Genomic DNA, 11,563 nt, shown 5'->3' with positions numbered 1-11,563 from the left:
TCTCTGATAGTATATCACTTTCCAAATGCCTCCTTCATAGGGTATAAAAATAGAAATTTTTTCTTCTTATATTGAACTGTCCCCTTCCCCCTTCCCCCCCCCCAAAAAAAAAAAACAAAAAAACAAACAAAAAAAACACCCAGACAAATCAAAATTTCTGCTAGCTTTGCCCTGTGGACTCTGAAGCTGGGCTCTACCCTTTCCTTTGTCTGGTTTGCAGGTGGAGGGCAATGCCACCCCCTTTCCCTGGACCTACGGGCTCCACATTATACCCTAAGTCTGAGGACCATCTTCGGGAGAGGCACCTCGGCCAATCGAGAGAGGCAGGCAGGCTTCCTCGCCCCCACCTGGCTGAGCACCAGGGCCCGCCTGCAGGCAGCGAAGGGCTGAGGTCTCAGGGAGCGGGCGGGTGGGTGGCCATGCTATCCGCTCCCGCAGGCTGCTCCAGCTCAGCCTGAGAGGGGAGGGCAGCCTTTTGTTTCCTTCTTATTCCATTTGCATTTCACCCAGGGGCAGTGATGTGTGTGTGTTTGTATGTTAGAGAGAGATGGGCGATGTGTTCATGCATCTTCCTACTTAATCTGAATGAACATATGGTACCCCAAAAGGACATGCTCCCTGCTCTGGTTGGACCTGGGAAAACCCAAAACTGCCAAATCCAAAGTGAGGAAAACAGGCGTCCTGTATGTGACCAGTTCCACGGCACAGACACACACGCGCACACACACCGTGCACACTTCGACGTACATACAAATGAGCACACACACGCCCCGCTGTGCAGCACAGCTGTGTTCTAATATAGAGAATTTACAAAATATAGAATTTGGTATATTTGTTAGATCTCCAAGGTTTTCAATAATACAAAATAAAAAATACAAAAAGACAAGTCGGGACCCCGGCCTCCCTCCCCAGCAGCATCCCCGGTTGCCTGTGGGTCTCTCACACGTGGACAACTAGCAGAGGCTAAAGAAGGGCGCAGAAACAGGTTTTGTTTTATTTAATAAATATTTTCCTTTTCTCAGAACCGCCACTCCTGGCTTCGAGTCCTCTGGCCTCCCCCTCGCCGTTAGTTCTCTTCCCCTCAGAGGGGCACTGTCTGTGCGTGTGTGTGTGGGCGGAGGCGGGACTGCGGTGAAGGCCACAGTCCTTCCAAAGCCAGCACTCCTGCCCGGCGGCCGCCTCCATGGGGCAGGGGCCAGGTCTGTCTGAAGTTTAAAGGCTCGTATAGAAAAGCAGACCCCTCAGGGCCCCTAGGCTCCCTCCAGCCAGAGTCGCTCGCCTTCCCACCCAGGCCTCTCCCTCAGCCCTGCCCTCAGCGCTGGGTGGCCATGCGCCGATCCACGCGCCAGGAGCGGCTCCACCCGCGCAGCAGCAGCGCCCGTTAGAAAACTCAAGATCCAGGTCGCGTCCAGCGGCGTCTTCTGCAGAGGGAGTCATCTTTGGTCAGCGTGGTGCTCGCAGGACGCAGGCACCCGGCCTGGGCCAGAGGCCGCCGCCCGCCCGCGAAGGCAGACACTGCTTTTGGAATCCACGTGGAAAATCTCACGGGCGCGGCCCCCTGGGCGGGGGCGCGGGCTTCCACCTGCCCGCCCGGCACACAAAGAAGCCGTCCCGTTTCTCCGGAGGCCAGCTGCCTGGCATCGCTGGCTGGCAGCTGCTAACTGAGCGGGGGCCCTCCGTTGAGGAAGTAGGTCGTCATCTCGCCTTTGCCCTTGACCTTGACCACACCCCGGCACTCCAGCTGGTACGTGTTGGCAGCCAGCACCTGGTACATGTCCGTTGTGACCTGAGGAGGCAAAGGAGGAGGGAGGACAGGCCATCCACGACCGGAGCCATGAATCTGCCCTCGGGCAGAGCTGCCTTTGACACACAAGGTCGGGGGGCAGCTCCCTGGCCCGGGCTCCGGGGGACGGACACTGCTCGCCCAGGAAAGCGCCTCTCCGTGCTGTGCCAGCAGTGGAGAGTCTCGCTGTGCCCTTGCAGTGCCGCTCAGCGTGGCCATCGTGCACGTGAGACGTGCAGAGGCTGAGTCGGTGGGAGGAACTCCCGACCCCACCACGCACCTGAAGGTCGTGTTTCAAGGTCTCCCTCCATGCAGAGCGGAAGTATTTTAGGTGACCCACAGAGAGAGCGAGGATGCTTACCTCACCTACTCTATGAGTGAAGTACTATGATCTCAGGCTCAAAACATCTGAGCCACTGCCTGAGGTTACACAGCTAGGGCTGGGCAGGGCCGGATTCAGTTCCATGGTGTACCTCCCGGATCTCCTTCAGCTTTTGGAACAAAGAGAACTCACAGGCGGCTCTGGTGGTCACACTGCACTTGTGCAGGGGGAGGGGAAGGGGGAGGAGAGGGGTGACGGGAGCAGCAGAGGACAAATGCCTCACAAGGTGATCCAAGAGCCATTTCTGAGTGTGGCCAGCACTCCTCTGCCAGCCAGGGCAACTCCCTGGCAAGTGTCCCGGCCCAGCCCAGACACCAGGCCAGGGAGGAAGGGGCCAGAAACCTCTGGGTGGGCTGCGGGCGATGACCCTGCCGTGTCACTAAGTGTATTCGTCAGTGGTGAGACCCTACGCAAGGAGAGGTGCTGGATTATTGTGTGGTTGCTGACAGCATCCCTCATACCTGTCGTGGGTGAGGTTAGGAGCTCTGCAAACACATGTTCCTCTCTCCTCATCTCCCCTCATGACCCCCAGTTCCCATCTGCTGTCCCTTGTCCCTTGGCACAGGGATGGAGGGAGAGGCCATTGACCAGGCCCCTCAGACAGCACCCACAAGCCAGCTAGGCTGGGCTGGGCTGGCCAGGGCCATGCTCAGAGCCAGCCCCTATGTTCAGAGTCCCCACACGAGAGAGAAGTTAGGGGACATCTGAGTGGTGTCAGTGTGAGCAGAAGGCCACAAAACAAGCACCATTAGCATTTGGGACAACGGAGGCCAGGGAAGCTAAGGGGCCTGCCCACAGCTCACAGAGAACTGGGGTATGGGGAGGTGGGGTGCAGGACCAAGCCCAGTCCAGGCTTCTCTGCTGTCAGATGGAAGCAGGACGAATCAGGAAGCCTTGAGAAAAACAAAGAACAGCAGAGGAAGAGCAGCTGGCCTGGGAATCACAAGCAGCGGCTTACAAAGGCTGTGGGAGGAGGAAAAGGCTGGGTCTCTGGCCAGGCTCGTGGCTGCGGGGCTGGTGGAGGCACTGTCCCAGGGATGGACCAGGCCCTGAATGCTGCGGGCTTCACTGGGTCCTCTTCCTGTCCCTCTGTGTGCCTGGGTTGTGGCATTAGCACTCCCTGCTACGCCCTCTCATTCCTTCCCTGGCAGTAGAGGCTCCGCACAGGCCTGGGGATCTGTCCAAGGTGCTGAGAGCCTGAACCAATGGTGTTCTCCAAGCTTCAAAGACATCAGTGCCAACCACCCAATCACTCTCAAATGAAATTCTGACTGGAAATGGTGGGCGGCCTGCCCCAAAGACCACTAAGCATCAGACAGAGGCCCCGATGTTGGGGTCGCGGGTGGTGGATGCTCCTGCACTCACCTGGATGCGGTCTGGCACACCGGTGCTGTCCATGCGGCTGGCCACGTTCACGGTATTGCCCCAGATGTCGTACTGAGGCTTGCGGGCCCCGATCACCCCAGCCACCACGGGGCCGATATTGAGCCCTGCAGGGGACAGAAGTCAGCACGCTCATCAGGATCAGACCAGCGCTCGCCCTCACTCCCATTCCTCTCTCCGCGCGCCCGGCTTCTCCCTTGGACTCTCGGTCTGAAGATACCCAGGGTCCTCCAGCCCCAAGGCCCTGCTTAACCCTCTGCTCCTATCAAATGCCATAACTCAAGGTTACGGGAACCTGTTCACACATCCACTGCACCTTTGTCCTCGCCACCCAGGCAATTCTCTGCTCCTGCATGGCCATCACCAGGACTGCCCTCTGCAAGGCTTCTAGTGACCTCATGCATCACCTAATTGCCTTTCCCTAATCGTCCCTCTCTCAGTGGCATTTAAGTTTTCACCTTCAGTTTAGACTCAGCATACCAGAACTTTCCCATTTCTTTGCCACCTGAGGTTCCCAGCTGCCTGTCCAGCTAGTTGTCTACCTGTCACCCAGTCTCCAGTCCTGGCCCAAGGAAGGAGGGGGAGGCAGCTTACAAAAATGCAAATCAATGTAGGTGGAAAAGATGGGGTGCAAGGAAAATAAGAATAGCCATTTCATGAAACCAGGGGTGAAGTTAACACAGAAATGCAGGCTGCACCACAGGTGAGGCAGACCCCCCACTGGGCCTTCTAGCAACCAGTGCAAAGTGAGACCCTGGCCAAGTCCCTGGGTGCAGGGCCCCCAGCTACCACAGCCGCTCGTTCAGACAAAGCCCAGTCCCCACAAAATGTCTCCAAGGCCAACAATAATCACAATATTGATGGTTAGCAATCCAATATTTTGGTTTCATGTGCGAATTTTGAGGACTGAGATACCAGTATTTATGTTGGTGAATTAGTGTTCCTTTTTTAAAAAAATGAAAATCTGAATCATTTATGGCTTGAGACATACCAGGGAGCTGATAATGCATTAGAAGTCTGAAAAATAGAAAGGTCTGCTCTTTCAGAAACCACCCTTCACTCCACCACCCTCAAGAGGGGGAGGGTAGCAGGGGGAGTGGGGGGCTGGGTGGGAAAGGTGGCGGAATTGAGAAGTGCAGGGGGGTAGTTACAAAATAGTCATGGGGATGCAAAGTACAGCATAGGGAATCTATACTAATAACAGGGTAATATGCTAATTAGACCAACATCTTCCGGACACCTTCCGGACATCCTTCTGGACAAAGCCATGGTAGCAGGGGTCGAGACAGAGGCGGTTAGGGGCGATCAGGTCGGCAGGGGGGAGCAGTTAGGGGGCGATCAGGCTGGCAGGCAGAGGCGGTTAGGGGTGATCCGGCTGGCAGGGGAGTGGTTAGGGGCATCAGACAGGCAGGCAGGTGAGTGGTTAGGAGCCAGCAGTCCCAGATTGCAAGAGGGATGTCCGGGATCGGGCCTAAACCAGCAGTCAGACATCCCCCAAGAGGTCCTGGATTGGAGAGGGTGCAGGCTGGGCTGAGGGTCCCCCTCACCCCCATGCACGAATTTCATGCACTGGGCCTCTAGACTAGTCAATAATATTGTAATCACTGTGTATGCTTGAAATATTGGGGGGACCACTTTGTAAGGTCTATGGTTACCTAACCATTATGCTGTACACCTGAAACCAGTACAAACTAATACTGAATGTGAACTGTAATTGAAATAAAGAAAGAAGGAAGAAGGGGAGGGCAGCAACACTCAGCAAAGCAAACTCCCTACTGCCGAAACCATGCGCGCTGGCTGCCGGGATGTCCTTGGTAAGATATATGCTAAGAACAAAACGAGCTGCAGAAACACCTTGAACTTTATGGAGCAACACGTTCAGAGTCGTAATCTGAAATCACCTTGCAGCACAGTAAGTGGGGCCTGCCTGTCTGTGTCCACGTGCGTGAGTTTTCACTGTGCTATTCTTTCAACTCTTCTGCAGAGCTGAAACTTGTCAGAGTACAAGGTTGGAGTAATAAAACAACAAAATTAAAGACTGAAAAAATTATATAGGGTTTGGTTCAAAGAGTTTCTGCACAGGGAGAATATGGTCCTGACTGTGAAACGGACCAGGGCCTCTGCTCGGAACCCCGTCTCTTCTGAGCCAGCTCCCACCCTGGGGCACCACCCCGGCATCTGCAAGCCCCTCGAAGCCACCCACCGAGGGCCGAGGCTGTTGGCGGAGGATCCAGGGGAGACTTGACGTGCTCACTGTTTCTCTGCCCCGCTGACGTGGCTTAGAAAAGCTCTCCCGGCCCCTAGGAGGCGGTGCTCACGCAGGGACCGCCGGGAACTCAGCAATAACCCTGCCGACCCGTTTTGTTTTTTAAGATGTTGAAACAATCATTTCATTGTCATTTTACATGATTCCTTTCATGTTTAGTTTTTAAAATATTTCACTCTATTCGTTTTGCTAACAGTTTTGTAGGACTGTTATGTTCAATATTTTTATAAATTTGCAAACCAAATGACTTGTACCATGTTCATTTTGTATTTAAAATGGATAAGTACTTCATTTCACTGCTTTTCATTTGTACTGAATGAATTTGGAACACTTTTAATAAAATGCTGCTGTTAAGCCAGTCTGGGGCGGCCACCGGAAGGCCCTGTGCCCCAGCACGCAGCACCCCTTTCGGGCAGGCCCACACTGGGTCCAACCAGCCCTTGCCAACGCGGGCGTGAGGCGGGCACTCAGAAAGAGGTGTCCTGGGCATGTCACCCGCACAGCAGCATGCAGAGAAGGCACCCCTAGGCTCCGGGAGGAGTGTGCTCTGGGTGATGGGTCCCACCCCACCCCCTTGGGCAGGGACGCACTGTGATGCCCGCCTATGCTTGGACTGGGTCACTAACGCAGAGTGGGGGTGAGGGACAGGAGCCCCTCTGCGCCCTCAGCCCTCCCAGGCCGCTCACCAATCTTCATCTGGAAGTTGTTGAAGGAGTGCTCGTTGATGTACTTCATTTGGTCCATCAGCTTCATGGCGAAGTCGGCCAGAGCTTTGATGTGCGTCTTGCCCGCCTTGTCGTAGGTGGAATCGTTAAGGCCGGAGGCGGCCATGTAGGTGCTGCCGATGGTCTTGATCTTTTCCAGCTGCTTAAACCGATCCTCGCTGATGATCTGAAGAAGGCCAAACCGGGTCACCCCCAAGTCCGGGGCACTGAGGGCACGGGGAAGTGCAGCAGCGCGGCCCCTTGGGTCTCCCCAATTCGCACAGAGGGCCTGTCTCTAGCTCCAGCCCAGTGCAAGGCCCCGGTGCTCCCTGACAGAGCCAGGCCTCCTCCTGCGCTCGCTGCTGTAGAGGACTGTGCCCAACTCGGCCGACTCCCGTCACCTCCCTGCCCAGGAGCCCATGGGCTGCTTCCCACACTGCGGCCCCAGCTCCCTCATCCCTCTCCTTCCCGAGCTCCGTGCTCAGGCCCTGGATGGCACTGGGATTGTCCCTCACACTCACTGCACGGTGAGCTCCCAGGGTCGAGGCTGCCCTAATGGGCACAGTATCCCCAGTGCCTGGCACGTCCTAGCCCAACCAGGGTGTGATACACAGATAACGAAGTGGCTTTGTTTCTGCCGCCGACGTTCAGGGCTTCGCATCTTGTCCTGCCTCCTCCCTCAGCCTGGGAATTGCTCCTTCCTGAGACTCTCAAAGGCTGGGTCCCAGCCTGGGCCCTGTCCAGCCCTCAGTGGCACGAGAGGAAGGTTGGAAGATGGGAATAATTGTCAAGTAGCTGGGCAGGGCCCCAATGGGCAGCTCTGGTGCAAATTCAAACACCCTGGGCTGACACCGGCCCTGCCACTTACTACTAGCAGTGACCGTAGGCGAGGCACAATGTCCATGGGCCTCAGTTTCCTCATCTGTAACATGATAGGGAGGGAATGTTTGCAAGGTGCCTGGGACACCACAGCCAGGGCTCCTGATGTCACCAGTCATATCTGGTCAGGCGAGAGGGGGCACCAGGTCTCCTATCTCCCTCCCCTCCAGGGACCCGAGTGCCCCTCGGCCCGCCCCGCACCTCATCGAAGTCGGCGATGATCTCGTTGAGCAACCGCAGGCACTCGACGCCCTCGTTGTTGGCCTCCAGCTCCACGTAGAACTCGGAGAAGTTGGCGATGGAGGCGAACATGACGGCCACGCACTCGCACGACTGGTAGTAGAGCTCGTCGTTGCGCCGCTCCCGGGCCAGGAAGTGGGCAGCCACGTCCTTGGGCAGGATGTTGTGCAGCAGCCGCCGGTTGTAGGCCTGCAGCTCCTCCATCTCCTCCTTCTCCTCCGTGGCCTGCGACAGAGGACGGTCAGAGGGTGGGCCAAGCAATGCGTGCCTTAGAAAAGAGAGTGTGAGCCCGGCCAGTGTGGCTCAATGGTTGAGCGTCGACCACATCCTAGGGACTCAGTGGCACTCCAGCCCAGCCGGTGGCAGGAATGTGACCTACGCCCTTCCCAGAGAGCAGCTGCCCAGAGTGGCAGGCAGAGTGGGAGTGCAGGCTGGGGGCGGGGACCCTGGGAACATGGCGACGGATGGGATCAGAGGCCAAACCCCCAGGCCCTGGCCAGGTGCTTCTACCATCTGGGGGACTCGGCCCAAGACAGGCTGGGCAGCTGCCAACACAGCCAGATGCTTTTAGGGTTGGACTCTGGCCGGCAGGAAGGCTCAGGGGGCAGTGCTGTGGGAGGAGGACAAGAGTAGGCTGTCCCTCGAGAACTGAGACCAGTGATTCTGCCAGGAGGGGGCCTTGCGGATAAGGATGTTCCTGGTGCAGGGGTTCAGGGACGCTAAGGACCCCAGGCCTCCCCGCTTCCCTGTCAGCACATACCCGCCCACCATGACCATAGATCCCACAGCAAAATGGGCTGGATGGGGGTGGGCCAGCAGACTGTCCCCCACCCACCCCAAAGACCTGCATTCAGGTATTTGACTACTGGTATTGATTTGATGTCCCACTCCCCAAAGCCCCAGAGCAGGATGGGAGATGGAGGGACATGGAAGCATCACGAGCCTGAAGGAGAGCTTCTGGGAAGAGAGGCTGACATGCCCGGAGGGTAGACAGACGATGACCCTCACACTCACACACCTGTGCACAGGCCTTCTTAATTGTTTTCAAAATGAGAGGAGCGGTCCAGCCACTTCCCTTCCTACGTCCTCTCCCCCCTCCTGCCTTGGGCAGAGCCCTTGGTGCCTGAGGAAGCAGGGATCAGAGGATGGGCGCCCCGGGTGGCATGCCCAGCACACACACCACAGGTGGTGAAAGGGGAGGGGCCTGGTGGGGCAGAGAAGGGGGCTGGAGGCGTTGGGAGGTTGGCTCCATGGAGCAAATGAGTAAATCTATGAAAGACAAGGGGAGCTAGGTTTCTCACTCGCAGAGATGGTGTTTGTAAGCATGGAGGAAGGAAGGCTAGAGAGAAGCCTGAGGTGTTGCACTGGACATGGTATAAACTCATGGTTTTAAGTATCAACAGAGAGATACTAGGGTAGTACACATATGTCTCTACGGACACTTGTTTATATGTTCATCTACACTAACATGTATTTCCTAGCTTTGTCCACAGAGAGGACCTCGAGCACTGAGCACACTGAGCACCCCGATCTTGGTTTCTAAGTACCATTCTCCACTACAGAGAATTGGGGCTCTCTGAAGAAATCAGTGATTGCTGGGCTGGAGCAGGGAAAGTACGTGATGAGCCCGAGACATCGTCTTGTGCCAGGAAGTCAGCAAATGCTCAAAGAATGATGGAGACAAGTCAAAACATAGAAGCCAACTCGAGGAAACTCATACACCTCGGAGAATTCAAGCATTAAAGTAATGAGAGGAGCAGAGTAAAGCCCACTGAATTGGACAGGAACCCATGAACCCGTGCTGATACGGATAAATAAGTGACTACGTGAGTGGGGAGGAGGCTCTTCCTGATAGCAGAATGCCAGTTCACAATGTGGGAGGAATGACGGACGCATGTCATCAGCGACGGATGCTGAGACTGGCGGGTGGAGGTTTGCTGAGGATCAGAATATTGGTGTACGATCAGAACCTTTCCACAAAGTGCTAATTGAATGCAAAAGAGAAGATGGAGTTCTGACAGCGGAGAAACCCGGCAGTCGCCCACTGAGTGGGTGATCCAGGTTAACGTCACCAGGGATGGGACAGGTCAGCACAGTGGAATCCCCAGTGTGATGCACTGAGAAGGAACAGCGTCATTTCCATGGTTTTCCTCCAAGAAGGTGTGACCTGAGTCTGGACATGGGAAATGTCCACATCTGAGGGTCACAGCACAAGGATCTCTTTAAGACTGGCAAGGACTGAGAGACAAGGAAAGATTGAGAGGATATGAACTAAATGCAAAGAATCCTGGGTTAGAACTGGGACCATTGCCTTGGCCAATGTGACTCAGTGGTTGGAGCATCATCCAGTGCACCAAAGGGTCATGGATAGGATTCCTGGTCATGGCACGTGTGTGGAGCAACTGATTGATGTTTCTCTCTCTCTCTCCCTCACTCCCTCTCTCCCTCTCTCTCCCCCTCCCTCCCTCCCTCTCTCCTCCTCTTCCTTCCTCTTTCTATGGATTCAATGAGGGATGTATCCTCAGGTGAGAATTAGAAAAAAAAAAATTAAAAGAACTGGAACCCCTGGCAAAATGCAAATGGGCTTTGTGGGTGGAACGAAGCTGCGCCAGTGTTGATTTCCTGACTGGGAGGTCGAGTGGGGGTGACGATGGAGTGTCTTTGCTTTTTGAAGGTGGACATTGGAAAATTTGGGGGTGATGGGGCATCATGTCAGAAGGGTGGGGGCGGGGCGACTGAGCAAATGCAGAAAAAATGGTGAAGGGACTGTGGAGCTCTCTATGCTGTCCTTGTAACTTTTCTGTAGGTTTTATATTATTTTTTAAAATTTCCTCCCCCAAAAAGGTAAAAATGGTGGGGGGGGGGGCAGAGCTGTGGGGCCGGAGGCGGCCAGGGAGAAGAGATAAGTGGAATCAACCTGTGTCTGCGGCCATGTGTGGAGAGAAACACTAATGACACGTGTCTCTGGGGCTGCAGACGCGCTGAGGCGTGATTGAGAACAGCCTGGTCTCCAAACCTCCCCAAACCCTCAGCACCGCTGCGGGGCCGGGCTGCAGTCCAGGGCTGCCGAGGGAATGGGGACTGGGCATGTGTGCGGGCCTCAGACCAGGGGCCCGCGGAGGCCCCCGCGCCCCTCTCTGCAGCACAGAAGAGCCACTGCAGCCTTATCCCTGAGGTCCCTCCCCGCCCAGGGCTTCTGAGGGCCATTCCCATGGAAAACTTCTTCTCCCAACTTCAGGGTGTCCTCACTGGAGACCTCAGTGGAAACCTCAGCCAGACCTCATGCAAACACCCAGCAGCAGGGCAACCCGATACCCCATTGTCCCTTAGCACCCAATGACATTCCAGGGCCTCCTGCCCCGGCCAGAAGACTTCAATCTCAACGTGAATGAGGATGGAGGAGGCCTAACCCGTTGCAGATGAGCTGGAGCAGTGGTCCGGACATAGGGGCCAGGCCAGGGGAGACAAAGAGACCGGGCTGTGCCATGTCCTGCAGGAGCTGGGCTGGAATAACAGGATGGAGGCCACCTGCACACACCAGGCTCTTGCACTGTGAGTGCGCTTGGGCGCCCTCTCCTGGACCTTTTCAGGCGGTCGGCCAGGTAACCAGAGCCGCTGCCTGCACCTGGAGCGCCCTGTGAGCGGCCCAGCAGCGTCCCCTCCTGCAGGTGGGTCCCTCGGGGTGCAGGGCACGAAGCCTGGAGGCAGGACACTGGTGGGTTTCAGCCCCACTTGGGCACCCAGCACCCACTGCTGCCCCTTTCTGAGACCCTTTCACCAGGGCCAGGGCACAGCCACCTGGCCGAGCTTCCTGTCGATGGTCTTTGATGCCCCTTCCATTCATTCCCCCCCCCCCTTCCACCCCCGGAGAATCTAGCTCAGTTCTGGTCACATTCAGCCCTCTTCCTTCTGCACCCGGCCAGGCT

The 11,563-nt window shown here is 56.2% G+C and overlaps 1 protein-coding gene across 1 annotated transcript in view; it reads right to left on the bottom strand.

Moving 5' to 3' along the window:
- Positions 1-899: 899 nt before the first annotated feature.
- The window catches only part of ADCY5 (adenylate cyclase 5), a 154,762-nt gene continuing 144,098 nt past the window's right edge, over positions 900-11,563 (bottom strand). Inside the window, exons 18-21 of the mRNA XM_054713915.1 lie at positions 7,599-7,862; positions 6,501-6,705; positions 3,531-3,655; positions 900-1,786 (exon numbers count right to left, since the gene is read on the bottom strand). Coding sequence (XP_054569890.1) covers positions 1,658-1,786; positions 3,531-3,655; positions 6,501-6,705; positions 7,599-7,862 — 723 coding nt within the window. The 3' untranslated portion in view covers positions 900-1,657. The remainder of the gene's footprint in view (positions 1,787-3,530; positions 3,656-6,500; positions 6,706-7,598; positions 7,863-11,563) is intronic.

The sequence above is a fragment of the Eptesicus fuscus genome, chromosome 3, assembly GCF_027574615.1.
Source record: "Eptesicus fuscus isolate TK198812 chromosome 3, DD_ASM_mEF_20220401, whole genome shotgun sequence".
Taxonomy (NCBI): domain Eukaryota; kingdom Metazoa; phylum Chordata; class Mammalia; order Chiroptera; family Vespertilionidae; genus Eptesicus; species Eptesicus fuscus.
Note: the sequence above shows the minus strand (reverse complement) of the source record. Positions and strands in the feature narration are given on the sequence as shown.